Genomic DNA, 13,806 nt, shown 5'->3' with positions numbered 1-13,806 from the left:
CCCACCTTTAGGGTCTGTATCCATGCCTGTATGTATTCTGAGCCACGGATCCAGCAATTGCTTTACAGGAGAGCTCAGTATTTCCAAGGGTTCACTGACACTTTATAGTCTAAGGGTCTGTGAAGGAAGTCTAAGAACACAGAGAAGTGGGAAGGAAGGATAGGAGAGTGTACAGGATTCATAAGAGCGATGAGGATGTGCAGGAAGGTTGGGAATTAGAATGCTTTCTGTAGCAAATATATTTAAAATGGAAAGATTACTTGATAGCTAGAATATATGAATGTAGAGAATGTAAGAGACAATAGAGAAAAATAGTAGAGGAAGAAAAAGAGTGGATAAGAATTTCAAATTAGAAAATGAGGTTTAAATCCTTCCACTTAACACACCTAATTTTTACACACTAATTTCTAGTTCTTTTCTACAGGGCCTCCTTACCCGCCACACCTTCGCATCCTGCTTTTCGCTGAACAATGTGCCATAAAGAGTATTTCCTAAAACTAAGTCTTATTATAGGTTTTTATAACTGCCCTTGATCTATCAAGGTGACATAACTGTTTATTTTTTCTCAGTGTGACATAATCACTGTTTTTACTTTTTGCCATAATAGATGATGTTTCACAGGACATCTTGACACACTTAGCTTTTCACTGTTCTTAAATACCAGTTTTGGGGGAATAATACATGGTCAAAGGTTAAAAACAACTTTTATGGTTCCCAATTCTTGGATCAGCCTCTTTCTTTTGGATCCTGTCCAATATCATAATTTTTTGAAACTTTGCCTATACTTTTTTTTAAAAAATGCTTTCCCTTTCTTATTCTTCAACCTTGGGCTTCTTCAGCACAACAAAACCAGTAAGTGCCTCATCTTGATAACCAGAGCAAGGTCTAAAGTTGGAGACTTTATGTTGGAGAAAAAATAGGCAAAGGGAAAGTGATCTACTTGCCATCTGTTGCCATTTATTTATTATTTTTTCTGGTCTCAAGCTGATTTTTTAAAATTAAATTGTTTCCTTTCCTCCTATTTTTTATCAACTAGCAAAATCTCCTCTCCAGATTCAAAGATATATTCATATGAGTTCTCTAAAATCTTGAATTATTAACCTTAAACAACAGAAACATAGGACTGGCCCCTCCAATATATATATAACTATGTCAGTCCTTTCTGTTGCTGTAAAGGAGGTGATACCTTCATGACGCAGATATCTGGCAATAAGATCTTTTCCTTTTTTTAAGGATATATATTTCCCCTATAAATCATTGCTTTGACCCCCAGTATTCTGTCTTTGCTGTTTCATTTTGTTTTCTTTATTTTGAGGGTGAAGAACTAACTGCTTTGTCTTTCTTTGTCCTGCAGGACAGATTGCCCCTCCCAGTCATTTGATTCGAGTGGAAGGGAACAGCCATGCCCAATATGTAGAAGACCCCATTACAGGAAGACAGAGTGTGCTGGTACCTTACGAGCCACCCCAGGTAAAAAGATACTGACTGGGCTGAGTGGGGAGAGGACTTATTTGAGCGATAGAGGGTGTTTCGAGCATTTGTTTCTTAGTCCTTGTTATCAAACACAGAACCTTTTTGTATCCCTTCTCTTCATCTTCTCTACGCGTGGCTTCTCTATCTCCTTCAAAACTAAATTGGCCCTGCTGTGGCTCAGTGGGTTGAATGCCAGCCTGCAAACCAAATGTCACTGGTTCGATTCCCAGCCAGGCACATGCCTGGGTTGTAAGCCAGGTTCCTTGCTGTGGGGCATGTGAGAGGCAATTGATTGACGTGTCTCTCACACGTTAGTGTTTCTCTCCCGCTCTTTCTCCCTCCTTTCCTTCTCTCTAGAAATAAATAAATAGAATAAAAAAATTAATAGTTCCCATCTTAAAAGCTGATAATGATAATAATTGAACTTGCAGTTGGGTTAATAGATGACCTTCTCTTATCCAGAGAGCACCAATACTGGATGCAGGTATTCTTACTCTGCCATTGGGAGACCCTGAAAGCGATCTCTTAGTTGAAATTTGAATGAACAGGTTAGAGAAGCAGAACACTGGCATAGGGAGACCAGAGTCTTAGGTGCTGGCTTGCTGTGTGAACCTTGTTACTCCTATTCTCTGGACTTCAGTTGCTTTGGACTAGAAGGTTTAATGCTAAGGACCTTTTAAGCTCCAGAGTGTTATTATTTATGGAATTGTATCTTCAAATCTATGTAAAAAGGGAAAATATTCATGGAGCATTGCTGCTGTTTCTGGTACTCTTTTCAGTTCTCCCTTTACAGTGATATTCATATATTCAGTGAACACTGAATTGGGTGATACATAGCAGCTTTCAAATGAATTGGGCCAAAGATGATTCTTTTAAAAGGCCTATCGCCCTGATAGTGTCCCTTATTGCAAACATTAGCTTTCAGCTTCCCAAGAGGTGAGGCAAAGAGAAACTTTAATGGGTTTTAGGTTCTAGAAAAAAACATTATCACCTCTTCAGGAGTGGAATTGTTTATGTAAATAGAGGAAGAACTGAGAAGGAAGAACATTAGGTCGGATTGTTAACACAGACTCTTTTTCCCCATGTTCAGGTTGGCACTGAATTCACGACAGTCTTGTACAATTTCATGTGTAACAGCAGTTGTGTTGGAGGGATGAACCGCCGTCCAATTTTAATCATTGTTACTCTGGAAACCAGAGAGTAAGTGGCACGGGCAGAATTGTCATTCTGCAGAAACCATGGGCAGAGGGCAAAGGGAAATGGTGTTTGCTTTATCATTACTTTTGCATGCACAGCAGAGAGCTGCCCTCGATTTTATCCTTTGTGCTTTAAATCCTTGCTGCAAATACTTACATAAAAGATCTAAGAATGCAGAGACAAAACAGGGTGGGTAAACATAGAGGGGGAAAAAAAGAGGGAAGGCATGCAAGTCGCTTCATACCTGAATTCCTGACATTTAACTGGAATAGTTCTATTAGACAGTGTTTGTTTTCTCGTGCCCCCCAAGGCATTTAACAGTTTCTTTGAGTGAGTCTGGGCTGCCTGTGGGGGTTTTATCCAGAGACATCCACTGGCTTAATTCAAGCTTCCTTCAAAATATGTAGCTAAATACAGCTGTTCAGCTAATGGCTTGGAGGTTCTTGGCAGAACAAGTGGAATGTTATTTACTAATACTGCTCGTGGCATGTAAGCACTTTTGTATTCTGCCAAGTGCTTTGGGGTGCACCCTCAAAGCAGCTTTGACTGAGCTGATGGTGGTGATGGACTGGTGATGACCAGCAGTGTAAATAGAAGAACTTCAGGGGACCTTTAAGATTCTTTTAATTTGATCCTTTCCTTTCCTCTCCTCTTCTGTCCTTCCTAGTGGGCAAGTCCTGGGCCGACGCTGCTTTGAGGCCCGGATCTGCGCTTGCCCAGGGAGAGACAGGAAGGCCGATGAAGACAGCATCAGAAAGCAGCAGGTCTCGGACAGCACAAAGAATGGTGATGGTACGAAGCGCCGTAAGTAGCTGTAGTGGCCAATGGAGTAGGGTTAAGTCTATCTCCAGATTATAGGGGTGGGGTGTGATACTAGAGAAGCTGTATAAAGGACCAAAGGTCTCTATAGGCAAGTATGACTTGTGGCCCCAGAGGCAGTGGGAATGGCTCTTGCACTGATGGAGGTGTTGAGATGAACTCAAGGTGTGCATCACACTTTCACAAAAAACAGTCATTGTGAGGATTTCTTAGTCCAGCAACTCTCAAAATGTGACTCCCACACCAATAGCATCAGTATCATCTGGAAACTGGGGAGAAATATAAATTTTCACTTCCAAGGCTTGATGAATCAGAAACTCTGGGTTTGAGGCCCCGCAGCCTGTGTTTTATAAGCATTCCAGGTGACTGTAAAGCTAGCTGAAGTTTGTGAATCAGTACCTTAGCCTATAGGTATCACTTTCTCTTTCTGTTACTGAGCACAGGGGCTGGAAATACATCCGCCAACCTCACTGTCTATGGGGACAGTGAGATGTGAGAACACTTTGTGAAAGCACTGTCTGAGAATATACAGATCCGGATCTCACTGAGTCTTGACACTGAGGCCACAGTTATCTTACTGATAGTGAGGCTGATGATCCGGGTCAGTTGTTTTCAAACTCGTTTTGTTAAGCAGACAAGCTTTTTGAGAAATGAAATATTTCAAGGAACCCACAGTGAAAACTGGATGAAAGCCGTGGGGCTCTAGTTGAAGGGAACGGGAGCTGGGGGTGGTCTGCAGCCCCAGGCACACCCCTCAGAGGCCCAGCCCTCAGCTAACAAAGGGTGACAACCAAGGATCCACACTTGCCTCTACCCAGGGAGGTTTGATTCTAGAAGGGGTCTTGTGTAACTCTGGTATCACTACGACAAGTTTTGTAAAGTGTGCCACATTATTACATATTTCATGAAAGACTTTTAATGTTATTACTAATTAGTATACAGAAGAAATAGAAATCATACTGTATTTTGCAGGAGAACCATAAAATGTCATCATATCTCATCACTGTCAAGTTCTAACTGTTCATTGTGATTTGTCCTTCCTATTAGGCTCTTTCTCTGTCTGATTATTCCTGAAAAGGTCATATATGAATAGTTTACATGTGCTTAGGATGTGAATTATATGTTAACTTTAAATACAATAATATATAAAAAACATAAATATAATTATATTCCCATCCTAATTTTGCTCTTGAGGCTGCCTGGTGGCATAGTTCCTAAGTGTTTCCTAAGCACCTCAAAATTGCCTTACAAAATAATGAATATTGATAGTAATGGATTATCTGAACTTTGGTGGAAGGATCATTTCTATACCCTAGATCCTGGATATAGCTTCTAATTTTGGAAACCACAGGGATGCACGAGCTTAATTTACTGAAAAGAAAACTGAGGTGCTGGGAAGTGAGCCTGCTTGTCAAAAGTTTCGTGTTGCATATACTAACCTGGGAGGGATGAAAGTACAAGTCTGAATACATTGGCAAGACAACCTCTACAACAAGCATTTACCACCTTGGAAGATAAATGACTTGAAAAGTGCAACACAGAACCAATTTATCTTCCTTTCTGTAACAGCTGTTCACAGACACAAGCCAGTGAGTGAGACACAGGGATTCCTGCAGCAGGACTTAAGCCACAGGCCGTTTCCTTGCATCCCAAAATTCTTCCTTTCTCTTGTTCTGCCTCACTTATCCCCCACCTCATTATCATTAGGTTTGCATTTAACATAAAATGCAATCATCACCAATTAGATGGGTGCTCAGATCTGGGAAATCTAATCATGCAGGTATGGCTGGTGCTGTTGTCTTTTAGGAAATGTATTATTGCTTCAGAAATATTCCCAGGATAAAGTTTGCCTTTTTCCTCCCCTAGCTTTTCGTCAGAACACACATGGCATCCAGATGACATCCATCAAGAAACGAAGATCCCCAGATGATGAACTGTTGTACTTACCAGTGAGTCGCCCTTGAGTATTTCATGGTTGCTTCATTTTCATCTTCTTTGAATGAGCTGTTACTCTGTGGTCATATTCTTCTTATTTGTGACAATGAGAATGGGGTAATGAGGGCTAATGAGATAAAACAGGGAAACTATTTTTTTTTAAATCAGGAAATTCCCTTCACTCCATAGTGTTGAAATATATTAGTAGTATGAACTCCTCTACTTACTACTCACCTGGTCAAAGGTACTTTCCTAAAAAAATCTTTCTTACTCAAATATTTAAAATTAAATTGTACTCGATTATTTAAGAATGATAATATCCTAGATGACATGGCCAAACTGATCTAGGATTAAAATTTTGTCAAAAGGAGTTCACAAAATCAGTCATACAACATTTATAGAGAAGTGACTGTGATTTCTTTTATGGAGTGCTATAGAGAAAGCCAAGCAAGTCAGAATCCTCAGTTATATGCGAATGGCCAGAGGACTTAGCCCAATCATTGTATAAGAAATTGTTCATTCTGGCAAGGAGCACTAGTCCTCTCATGATCCTTAGGGTGCCTGTTGTCATCTGTGGTTGTGGTTTGTTGAAATCTTACTCCCTTAGGTCTTTGCCAGTTAAGAGTGGTGGCAAAGTTTTGGTAACCAGTATAGCCCTTGATGCCATCTAACCCAATATGAGACACAGGCAATCATGGCCAGATTTGACTGGAAGCTGCCACCCTGGGATTGAAACTAAAGCAGCTCAACAGGTTTGGGTGTGCCATACATGTTCACTACTTTCTTTGAATCCTGACTATCAGGGAAGTCGACCGGTGGCTGGTAGAACAGTCACGTGGTGAGTTTGCTAAGATTCTCCATGTCATGTTTCTCAGGCTACATATAGAATCTGGTATGAACTTTAAGGTAAACATAATGCTGATACTAAAAACAGTTTTCCATCCTCTCAACTGCAGATACCAAAATCCTATGATTCTCAAGTCCTTGATGTGAAACAGCATAGAGCAATGCATAGAGTCTGCCCTCCACATCCACATTCCCAAGCATGGATCAGAAATACTGTTTTCCATCAGATGTTGGTTGAATCCATGCATGAGGAACCCAGGGATATGGAGGGCTGGCTGTATATTTATTGAAGAAAAAAAAATCTGTGTATAAGTGGACTAACACAGTTCGAACCCATGTTGTTCAAAGGTCAACTGGAATACAAAAAACAAAAACCAAAAAACCTAGTATGTTTTTAGCTTCTGACATAGGAACCTTTTGAAAAGCTCTTTTTAAATGAAATCTGTTTGTCCTAGTGAAGGGAGGTACTCTGTAGTCAGTTACATCTTATGTTTAGTGAAAAATTAGTCAAAACATATGACTTCACTTACATGTGCAATCTAAAAAATAAAATAAGTGAATACACAGAACAGGAGTAGACTCATAAATACAGAGAACAAATTGATGGTCACCAGATTAGGGGGGCAGGGGCAGGAAGATAAATGAAAAAGGTGAAAGGGATTAAAGAGTACAAATTTCTCATTGTAAGAAGGTTATAGGGATGTAAAGTACCGCTTAGGGAATATTGTAATAACTGTGTATGGTGTCAGATGGGTACAAGACTTATGAGGGTGATCATATCATAAACTATATAAATGTCTAATCACTAGGTTGTATACCTGAAACTAATATAATATTATATATCAGCTATAATTGGAAAATAAATTTTTAAAAAACAATAAGTCACACCAAAGTGTGTGAAGAAAAAGAAACTCTTAACAGAGTATGAATATGATTGGTATTTGTCGAGTGGCAACTACACTAGACCTCAAGCATTTAGGGATCAGAGAGCTTGCCTTCTAATGAGGAGAAAAATAGGCATAATGCCATGAAATAAGCATCTCAGTACAGCGAGACCTGGCACTGTGGGAGTACACAGGGAGGACAGAAGACGAGTCCTGAAAGAGCGAGATCAGGAAAAGCTTCTCGGTGAAGGCGATCCCAGAGCTGGGTGAATAGGCATTAATTCAACAAAGGGTAGAGTAAATCTTTCTGAATTCTGATAAATTCTGGCTGTCATACCAAGGGTGGGGACTGGGGCGAGGACTGGGGCGAGGCAAGTGAAGTGCCTAGGGTGGAAAATTTAAATAGGCACTCACTCATTTGCAGGGCCCTGCAAATTGCCTTGCTGCCTCTCTCTACTCCTGGCCCTGCTCATACATTTTAAAGCTTTTAAGAGACTGTCTTAAAGAGAGAAACACATTTTACCCCAGCTGAAAATGTCTGTCCTTCCAGAGGTAGTTGCAGGTAATTTTCATTATTTGCGATAGTTACACTTTAAAAAGTCACTGCAAGCAATGTACTAGCAAATATGCAGCCATTCATTGTTCCTAGGGGAAATGCAGGTTTAGGCTTCTGCAGCCTCTGGTCACAGCACTTTCAGCACCTGAGCAACATGTAACCTTGTTTTATGTATGTTTCTGTTTAACGGCACTTTATTTAATATATGCTGTTGACTCATTACAATTAAACTCACAGCCAATAGCACTATATTGGTTTATAAGCCCAAACGAAGCTTATCTAACCTGTATTTTTTCCATAAGGCACATACATCATAGCCTTCTTTTGCTCAAAACACTAGACAGCACTTCAGCACCACACTCAGGAACTACTTTAAGTAGCAAATTCACCACCAACAAACAAAAACACAGTGTGGAAATGTGGCACTAAATAGCCCCCAGAAAAGAAGCTTGTTCACAGCATAAGCACTGAAACACGAAGGCAGAGTCAGGCCATGTTCAACCTCAGCTGGAACGTGCATGGGTAACACAAATTTTTGTCACTCTGTTCCTAGCTGCAAATGACCACCAAGTGCTACGGAATACTGGTTTTCATGTTACAAATAAATGTCCACAAGTAGGTGAATTCATCAACACAGAACCCCTGAAAAATGAGGATTGGCTGTCCTGATGGTTGTAGAGGTCATCATTTTTCTTTCTCTCCTTCTGCCCATTTTCCTAGGTGAGGGGCCGTGAGACATATGAAATGCTGTTGAAGATCAAAGAATCTCTGGAGCTCATGCAGTACCTTCCTCAGCACACAATTGAAACATACAGGCAGCAGCAGCAGCAGCAGCACCAGCATTTACTTCAGAAACAGTGAGTGTGTCCATGTGTCATTTTAGAAGGCATTAGTCAGAGTGATGTCCTATTAGGGTGATTGGTGGGTGATGCAGGAGGTGAGGTTGAGAGACAGCAGGACATGATAGGTTCAGATGATCTAGTGTGGGGCACCTTTTGCACTTTCAACAGCCTTCTGTGTTTATTATCATAACCTTCCCTTTGAGAAGTTCCACCTGTGTTCTGAAATTGAATCCAAAGTATTTCAGCTGAATTACAAAGAGACACTAGCAGAGTTAGTTCTCTTCTCTCTACCCTGATCTACCCCATACACATCTAACAATATAAGAATTTTGAGTATGCATTCTATTCAAGTAATAATATGTGTATTTCAAAACACGTATAATCTTCCCTTATCCCAGTGAGTTATCTTATACATTTCCCTGGATACACACAAACCACATATGGGAAGAGCCATTGTAGAGTAGGGATAGCACATAGGTTTTACCATAAGTGACTTCCTTGAGTGCTCTGTTGGGAATGACTCTGAGACCTGGTGCATGTCCCTTGGGAAAGTGTCTGCATGCAGAAGTGCAACATAGCCTCGTATTGTTGTGTTTTAGCGTCCCTGATCTAGGTTTCCTTCCAGCAGTATATTTTTGCATAAATTGGGCCAGATTTTGGAAATATATATATATATATATATATATATATATATATGCACACACAACCATTTATATATTAATTTTTACCTTGACTCTTGGATCTTGGAGGATGTGAATTGATTTATGACTAACCAGAATAGAGTAGCTCTTACATAAGGAAGGGAAGTTGGTGAATCAGGACTGTACTTCCACTTAGCCCTCTGTGGTTAAGAATAGCACTAGTTAGCTTAATGAAAATACTATGTCTGGACTGTAAGTATTGCCAGAGTCCCTGTAGATATATGTAAAATGTATACATTTTGGGTCCACTTGAGTAATTCAAACATTTGACTTTACTTTTCAGGCAAAAAGAAATGAAGCCAAACAATCTTGCCTAAGGCAAAGATTATCTTTTACAGTAGAAATAGAAATGAACAATACATAAACTTCTCTCATATATTAGTAACTACTATAAAGAAGTAGCTATGGCAGGTATAATAAAGAAGGCTTGTTGTTCTTTTTTTCAAGAAACATGAATAGAACCGAGGATGTTGGACGCATCTCTCCTGGTCAGGAGGCATCCTCTAAGGCTTATCGGCTATGGGGCGAGGGATGGCAGGAACGGGATAGAAAAGATGTGCTGTTTTAAAGGACGTTAGGCTCTTGAGTGTTAAGAACCTCTGTACCTGGAAGGGATCTCACCATTTACCTTTACCATGAAAATTTTGCAAATCACAATTTTAAGCTTTGAAAGTAAGGTGGAGTAGAAAGGTTAACCATGAGATTCCTTGGGAACATGGAGTACTGCAAAGCAGAATTTAAACTGGAAGTTGCAGGCAAAATTCCCATTGCCACTCCCATAGATTTTTTAGGATATCAGATGGAAATATATGTTGACATGCTTAAGTGGAAGACTGTAATTTAGTTCTTACAAAACCATACAACAGGGAAGAAAGAAACAGACCTGTAATGCCACTTACAAACCCAGAGAAGATAAGAGCCTTCTCCAAGATATGCATGCTCTGGTACTAAGAAACTCTCCAGAATTGTCTCCAGTTCACTCTGGAAAGCTTTGGCTCAGCCAAAATGACCTCAGAAGAATGGAACCATAGCATATCTTGCTGGCCTAGTTGCTCTGCAGTCCTCTGTTTGGTCTTCTTTCTAATACAGGAAAAGTATTGCCAGGACAAATTGATGCCTATTAAGTGGTGTGACTTAAAAAATCTGACCACCTCGCTTAGAGTTGGCAATTTTTTCCTATAATGCACCCATAGTAAATTCCATGGGCTCTGTGGTGTGCATGCCCTTGTGGATGCCCTGCTCTGCCCTTGTAGCACAGATGCTGCAACAGCCAATATGGAAACAATGAGAGTGGCTGTTACAGCAAAGCTTCGCTTTATGGCCACAGAAACTTGGTATTCATATAATTTTCACATCATGAAATATTCTTCTCCTTTGAATTTTCTCACCCTTTAAAAATATAAACTACATTCTTTACCGAAGGGCCAAATTTGGCCCTTTTACTATATTTTGCAGGTCTTGTTCTAGATACATGTGTAGCTCTTCCTTCAATGTTTCTTAAGGCTCAGAGTTTTTAACAGGAGTGTTTGGAAGCTAATATGTGTGTTCTAAAGTAGAGAGGTGTTAGAGATTTTGCTTGTCCCAGAAGGTTAGGCATGCTCTTCCAGACTCAAAATGCGGATAATGGTGCAACCCCATTATGAGCTAAGGCTGTAATAATTGACTTGATTCATATAATGAACTAGCAGTGAAAATATGCTAAGTGAAAAGCCCTAAGGATAGACATGAAAAAGATGGGGTTCCTGTCTTCCCATAGGTTTACAATTTAGTGATGAATTCATAGCCAGAACACCTTTTGAATTTTAAGAAACTTCTGAAAATTTATTTTCAGCATCCTGTAAATGAAGACAGTTTGAGACAGCTTCCCAAAGTCAAACAATAAGGGTTTGAAAAGCTTGGTGACATAGTTGCAGAGACTTTACAAGTCAGGACAGTCCCCCTCTGTCGGTGCAGAACACATGCAGTTAGTGTTTGTCTACGTGGTGTACATGAGAATACATCGCCTGGTACCTCTGTACAATCAGTTATCTGGTGCTTATTGTCTGACTGGCCGGCATTATTTAGGGAGAAATTATTTTCTAATTCTTATTTCATAAGGCAATCTGTTTCATCAAAGAAGAAAATGCATCTTAAAATTGAGTTATTTTTATTTAAATCCAAAATTTTAAAGGTATATTATCACTTTATTGTATGCATAGCCACTGATACATAGTGAGGAATGAGCAGCCTCATAATGACCTGGGGTGTCCATTTAAAGTATCATTGCATGTTTTTGTGATGCTTTCTCAGTCTTATAAGACCTAACTCTGGATATGACAACTTGTGCATGGAAATCTAACAGACTGCAAAATGAAATCTTTACAAAACATAGACATTTAGTCTGATTTTGCCTTTGTTACATTATATATATGTGACTCGCCAATGATTAATATGCATTTATATAAGTTCTCCTGTTGTATTCTTCAGCTGAGTTTTTCAGCTCTTTTATTTTCATGCATACCTCCTAAAAAGAGCATAAATAACTAGACAAAGAAAAATAAAAATCTAGTTTCCTGGCAATCATTTGAAAAGAATAAATCGGCTCAGAAATGCCTACAATAGCCTATGATTTTTCTTTCTAAACACATAGTTCTAAGTTTATGTGGTAAGGAATCAATTTTATGCTTTTCTTTATAGTAGAGGGAAAATCAGTGGGAAGGGAATATACTTCTGCAAGTTGGTACTAACATATTTTCAGTTTAATTACTTCTATTAGATGCTCACTACATGTGTTCTCTCTGCTTGGTTTTTATTTGTGCATGGTTTTCCTTTTTCAAAAGTTCCGTCCCAATTACCTTCATGATCATAGGCTTTATGAAGGATAAAATTTACAATGAGTTTTTGTGAATCAAATTGTTACAGGTAAAATTGTTTTTCGCCTTTAATAAATAAGTGAGATTTTAGTTGATTTGTTCACAGTGGAATAAACACAGGGGTTTTATAGAGGCCAGAACCTAAGGGGAGAACAAATGGGACCCATTTTTGAACTGAACACCTTATACCTTCTTCATATTTTCAAGGAACATTAAATCTTCAGATAGCTTTACAGACCCACTTGAAACATTTTTAGCAATCTTTAGTTTTGTGTATTTTAGACCAATACTTTTTTTTTTCCTTGTACTTGGCTTTCACCCTGATGTCTGGCCAACATCGCTTACATTTTTACTTTCCCTAACTCTTGATTTCCCATGGAAAGTTACAATATTTTTGACTTTATATAGGATAGACTCATTTTAATTTTAATATGATTATGTGATGTACTGAGGAGCCCTTAGTGTTTTCTTTCCCCTTATCATCACTTGACAGTTGTGGCTCATTAGTAATACAGGTCAGAGAATATTAGTGCAGAGCAGGATCTTCAGGACCATACTTCTAATGCCCTGTGGCCCCAATGAGCTACACCTGTGATTTTTATGGCCACTTCATAATAAAAAGATGAGAATCAGATTTGGAAGGTACAGTTCTTTGCATTGTTCTGGTCTGCTTCGTTAATTAATAAAATTATAATAATAAAACAAAAGCAAGCATCTATTTCCATTTTTTCTGCTTCTGTATCAGTCAGCTGATACTTATTCTTGCGGTTTCAATGTAAAATCCAATCTTTTTAAGCTAATTTGGATATGATTTTTTTCAATAAAGTTGATAATTTTTCTTTCAATTCATGTATCTGAAGATGAAGCAAGCAATATTTTCAGGATCATCAATGTAGGAGAGTAGAGGACACAAATCTCAATGATACATGTGCTTAATATCATATTTCTAAGTTTTATTAAAAAATCTTACCCATTTCCAGAATATTTGTTTGAAATTGCCAGTTGCATAGATCAAACACCAGATGAGTATTGGTAATGTCATGTGGTTTAACCTTGTAGGTCATAGAACTGCATAAGCTTTATACAGTGTTCACAGTGTTACTCTCTGAACTTCAGTGCTATGTTAAGAAGTCATCAGGGCAGAGATTCAATACCTCTGAATTGGTCATGAGCGTAAGGACTCAGATTAATTAAATTCAGATAGAGCAGATCACTTTTCTAAACTCTCATATGTCACCTCAGAAATTATGAGTTCTAGGCCTCAAAGTTTGAACCCCTATGGCCATTACATTCTTATCTTAACTGAAACATAATTTCTCTGTGCTGGCTCATTCAGGCCTTAGTCCATGAGACGCACCAAATGTAACATCCAAATGAGTAGTAAAAGCTATAGTCCTTTAGCTGACAGTAAATTACTTCTTGACTAATGTATTCTGGCATATTTTTAAAGATGATCCAGCTCTTGCTGGTGAGATAGTTTACCGAATCCCAGCCTTAACCAAGTAACAATGCCTTTGTTCCTGTGCAAGCAGTAACTAATTGGGATTTAAAAGCTAGTTGGTAAACTATTTCCAAACAGTTCATGGAATTGCATAACCTTTAGCAAAATAAAGGGATTTGTTCCTGGCCTCTTTGTGGCATAATTTATTTCTTAATTATGTAAAAGTTGCTTTCATGTATTTGATATGTGCATTTATAGGC

At 38.8% G+C, this 13,806-nt stretch overlaps 1 protein-coding gene across 2 annotated transcripts in view; it reads left to right on the top strand.

The window, feature by feature from the left end:
* TP63 (tumor protein p63) overlaps window positions 1-13,806 on the top strand; it is a 222,155-nt gene that overhangs the window by 190,541 nt on the left and 17,808 nt on the right. For both annotated transcript variants that reach the window (XM_037131775.2, XM_037131776.2), the window contains 5 exons: window positions 1,355-1,470; window positions 2,564-2,673; window positions 3,338-3,474; window positions 5,356-5,438; window positions 8,431-8,567. In XM_037131775.2, coding sequence (XP_036987670.1) covers window positions 1,355-1,470; window positions 2,564-2,673; window positions 3,338-3,474; window positions 5,356-5,438; window positions 8,431-8,567 — 583 coding nt within the window. The remainder of the gene's footprint in view (window positions 1-1,354; window positions 1,471-2,563; window positions 2,674-3,337; window positions 3,475-5,355; window positions 5,439-8,430; window positions 8,568-13,806) is intronic.

Source organism: Artibeus jamaicensis, unplaced genomic scaffold, assembly GCF_021234435.1.
Source record: "Artibeus jamaicensis isolate MK-2021 breed Jamaican fruit bat unplaced genomic scaffold, CSHL_Jam_final scaffold_474, whole genome shotgun sequence".
Taxonomy (NCBI): Eukaryota; Metazoa; Chordata; class Mammalia; order Chiroptera; family Phyllostomidae; genus Artibeus; species Artibeus jamaicensis.
This window is presented reverse-complemented; position numbering and strand designations above follow the sequence as displayed.